General features: G+C 57.1%; 1 protein-coding gene across 8 annotated transcripts in view; it reads left to right on the top strand.

Moving 5' to 3' along the window:
- The first annotated feature begins 126 nt into the window (after positions 1–126).
- GMEB2 (glucocorticoid modulatory element binding protein 2) overlaps positions 127–3651 on the top strand; it is a 31864-nt gene continuing 28339 nt past the window's right edge. For 3 of the 8 annotated variants that reach the window (XM_046679264.1, XM_046679260.1, XM_046679258.1), the window contains exon 1: positions 127–1814. In XM_046679264.1, coding sequence (XP_046535220.1) covers positions 1522–1814 — 293 coding nt within the window. In that variant the 5' untranslated portion in view covers positions 127–1521. Of the gene's footprint in view, positions 2340–3651 lie in introns of all 8 variants that reach the window. The other 5 variants (XM_046679259.1, XM_046679262.1, XM_046679263.1 and 2 more) reach the window with 5 other exon arrangements.

The raw sequence follows: 3651 nt of genomic DNA, 5'->3' as shown, positions 1-3651 counted from the left end.
CCAGGTAAGCGCGCGCGGCCCCCCGCGGCGAGGCCTCCCGCTCCGCCGCGCGCGCCGTCCAGTCAGGGGTCCCTGCGGAGCGTCAGGACGTTACGGCGGGGGGAGGGGAGCGGGGGAGGGGCGGCGGCGGCGGGCGTCACGGGCGTCACGGGCCCGCGTCAGGCGGCGTCGCGGCGGCGCCCGCCTCCATCTTGCCGGAAGGCGCGGCCGGGCGGTGCGGGGCAGCGCCCCGGGCGGGCGCGGCCCTCCCTTCCCTCTCGGGGCCCGTGTGGACGCGGGCCTCCCCGAAGAGCCGTGTGAACAGGGGTCCTCGCCCCGGCTCCGGGGGGCCGTGTGGACGCGGGCCTCCCCCAAGAGCCGTGTGAACACGGGTCCTCGCCCCGGCTCCGGGGGGCCATGTGACGTGGGTCCTTAGCCTCCTCCCCAGGAGCCGTGTGGACGTGGGTCTTCCTTCCCAGAACCATGTGGACTCAGGCCCTCCCCCCAACCCCCGTCCTCCTGGGGAGCAGTGTGGACGCGGGCCCTACCCACTCCCGGGGAGCCACGTGGACGTGGGTGCTTCCCCAGACTCCCGGGGAGCCGTGTGGACGCGGTTCCTCCCCCCCCCCCAACCCCCAGCTGTGTGGACGCGGACCCTCCCCGCCTCCCCTCCCAGGAGCCGTGTGGGTACGGGTTATTTTCCCCGCAGAAAACCGTGTGGACGCGAGTCCTCCCCCAACCCCGGGGAACGGTGTGGATGCGGGCCCCCCCACCTTGCGGACCCTCGGTGGGGCCGTGTGCATGCAGACCCATTGGTAGGAACCCTATCCATGTGGACATATTGGTAGGTACTGGATTGATGCAGACCCATTGGTGGCAACCGTATTGATTCGGACCCCTTGGTGGGAACCGTATCCATATAGACCCTTCGTAGGAATCCAATCAGAGCGGGCCCATTACCCATAGAACGAACTCTGGTTCTCGTTCTTTGCTAGCGTTTCAGAAACAAGTTACAGTTACGTGTCCCTCTTTTTGACGTACAAAAAGCTGTACATAACTTGATGAGTTTGGAGATCCGCGTGAGCCCGTGAACCGTCACCGCAGCGCGCGCCTGCACAGGCTTCCTCCTGCCTTGTCCCTGTTTCGTGGTGAGGAGGCTTTGCATGGCGTCCGCCCTCGTAGCGACCTTTGCAGTGTCCGGTGCCGCGTGCTTCGCCTGGGCGGGTGCTGTCCTGTGGGTCTCCAGGGCCTGTCCGGCCCCTGCGGCCCAAACCTCGTATCTTTGGCCGATGCTCCCGCCGCCTCCCTCCGCCCCGTGGCCGCCGCCGTCCGTGTCTGCTCCTCTGGGCTTGACGGTTGTAGGTCCCTCGTGTCAGTGGCATCATGTCGTGTTTGTCCTTCTGTGCCCGGCGTATTCCACCCAGGATACCGTCCTCCAGGTCCGCCCGTGTCGCCAACGGCAGGAGTTCCTGTGTGTGAAGGCTGTGTCCCGCCGTGCGCACCCATCGCCCTCCCCTCCGCCCGGCCGCGGCTGGGGTTCCCATGTGTGAAGGCTGTGCACCCATCGCCCTCCCCTCCGCCCGGCCGCGGCTGGGGTTCGGGCAGGTTCCCCGCGGTGCTGCAGTGAGCGAGGGCCTGCGGACAGCTTTCGCAGACCCTGATTTCACTCCCTTTGGAGGTGTACCCAGAAGCGAACGGCTGGATCGTGTGGCAGTTCTATTTTCAGTCTTTGGAGGAACCTCCATACTGTTTTCTGTGGTGGCTGCGCCAGTTTACATTCCCGTCAGCAGTGCGCAGCACAACACTGCTCGGCAGTGTGCCTCAGTCTTATTAAGGTAGAATCAGATGGATTCAGTAAACCCCAAATGTCACAAGATAAGTAAGCAGACTGCTTGTTCAGAAATTGTTTTTTCGTAGCAAGTATCTTAAAACTTTTTGGGAAGACATTCTGGACAGGGGAAGAATTTGTATATTTATGTACAAACATGTAACTGTTTCTATGAATTTAGAACACTTATAACACTGTATTCAAACCTAGGCCTTAAAAGAATAACCTACTTCATGCCCGAACTGGGAAGGGAGAGTGCTCAAGTATCTTTTCAGGGCCAGAAGACAAATTCGTGTGTATCGGGGGCTGGACACTCGCGTGCCTGGTGCAGCCTGGCGGGGGTGACCTGGAGGGTGTGGCCGAGGCGGGCAGCTGGTGCATCTGTGCCCCCCAGGGGAGGGCGGGGCTGCGGAAGCCGATTCTCCAGCAGAGGCAGCACTGCGGGACCGGGTCCAGGGGTCACCTCTTCTGACACGTTTCAGAAAACTTGAAACGATGTGAAAATCGAAGAAATCATGCCTGTGGGGCACTGGTATGTGATTTCTGCTATGTTTCTAGTGGTATTTTTGTCAAAGGAAAATATTTGTGATTTTGCAGAAGACGTGGGAAATTAGATCTGGATGTGATATACCGATTGCACATTAGCCTTTTTGTTTTGTTTTTGCATATTTATGCCCAGAAATGCTGTTTTAAAAATATTTCCACATATCTCATTTGCCTCAAAGTTAATTGGGGTTCAGTTCATACTAGGAAGGAGCCCCAGCTTTGGGATTAGAACGGGGCTTGGATCTCGGCTCCGCCGTGTGTTAAGGGGCCACGAGGATCCTGCTTGGGTCGGGAGCTGGCCCTCCCGGAGCGGGGGCGTGGGGATTGCCCGCTGCAGTGCTGGTCCTGTGTCTAAACGTCATCGAATCAGGTACTTGAACTGCTTTCTGTGAAGTACCTTTTGTGTGTGTTGGTTTGAAAACTTAATACAGTTGCCATTGGAGAGGCAAGAATTCATTTTTGTGCATTTACACTGCTTAGTGTTTTGTGAAGTTTTGAAATTTGGGTGAGAAGGACTGCTTGTAGGTGGACTCCTGTCTTTCTGCAGCTTTTGGTTGAAGCGTGACTTTGACGGAGCCCACCTGGTGAAAAGAGAGGTACCTCGGCAAGGTGGCTAAATGCTGAGAAACCAGCACCATGGATCAGTGGTAGTATAAGGGCAGTTTTAAAGTGGACTTTTACTCATGTTTCTTTAATACTCTGTTTCAAAGCCTAAATCTAAAACGCAAAAGTTATGTTCTAGAAGTAGCAGTACGTCTGTCTATGTACGTGAATTCCTTGTTGCGGCTTTTCTGGCGAAAAGGCATCTGAAGGCGGCCTCGGAGGGCTGCCCGCTGGGGACGGACGGCAGGACCGGCCGAGGGCTCTAGTATGGTGTCTTTCCTCATGTTGTTACACCGCCTTTCTTCCCATCGCTTGTTGTTTATATCCTCTAAAGCAGGAAAGGAGGAATACTTTCTTGTTCCTGGCATCTAATCACTAGTGTTTGTGTTTAATATTGTCAGCTTAAAAACCAAACTCACCCGTTACCTTACCCTCAGAACGAGTCTATTTGGGAATAGCCAGAAGAATTGCAGCTTCGGGCGGGTACCCTCGTGAACCGCAGGCAAACCGAGAGAGCAACGTAGGAGCCGCTTTTATAGAGAAAAGGGAGAGGGCGGGGCTGCTCCAGACGGAAGTCCACTGGGGGAGGGACAGATGGGCGGCTGCGGCTTCTCATTGGCTGGGCTGTGGTGTTTCTCATTGACTGAAATGCACTGTTTCTCATTGGCTGAGCTTTGGTGTTTCTCATTGGCTGG

Source organism: Equus quagga, chromosome 12 (genome assembly GCF_021613505.1).
Source record: "Equus quagga isolate Etosha38 chromosome 12, UCLA_HA_Equagga_1.0, whole genome shotgun sequence".
Classification (NCBI taxonomy): domain Eukaryota; kingdom Metazoa; phylum Chordata; class Mammalia; order Perissodactyla; family Equidae; genus Equus; species Equus quagga.
Note: the sequence above shows the minus strand (reverse complement) of the source record. Positions and strands in the feature narration are given on the sequence as shown.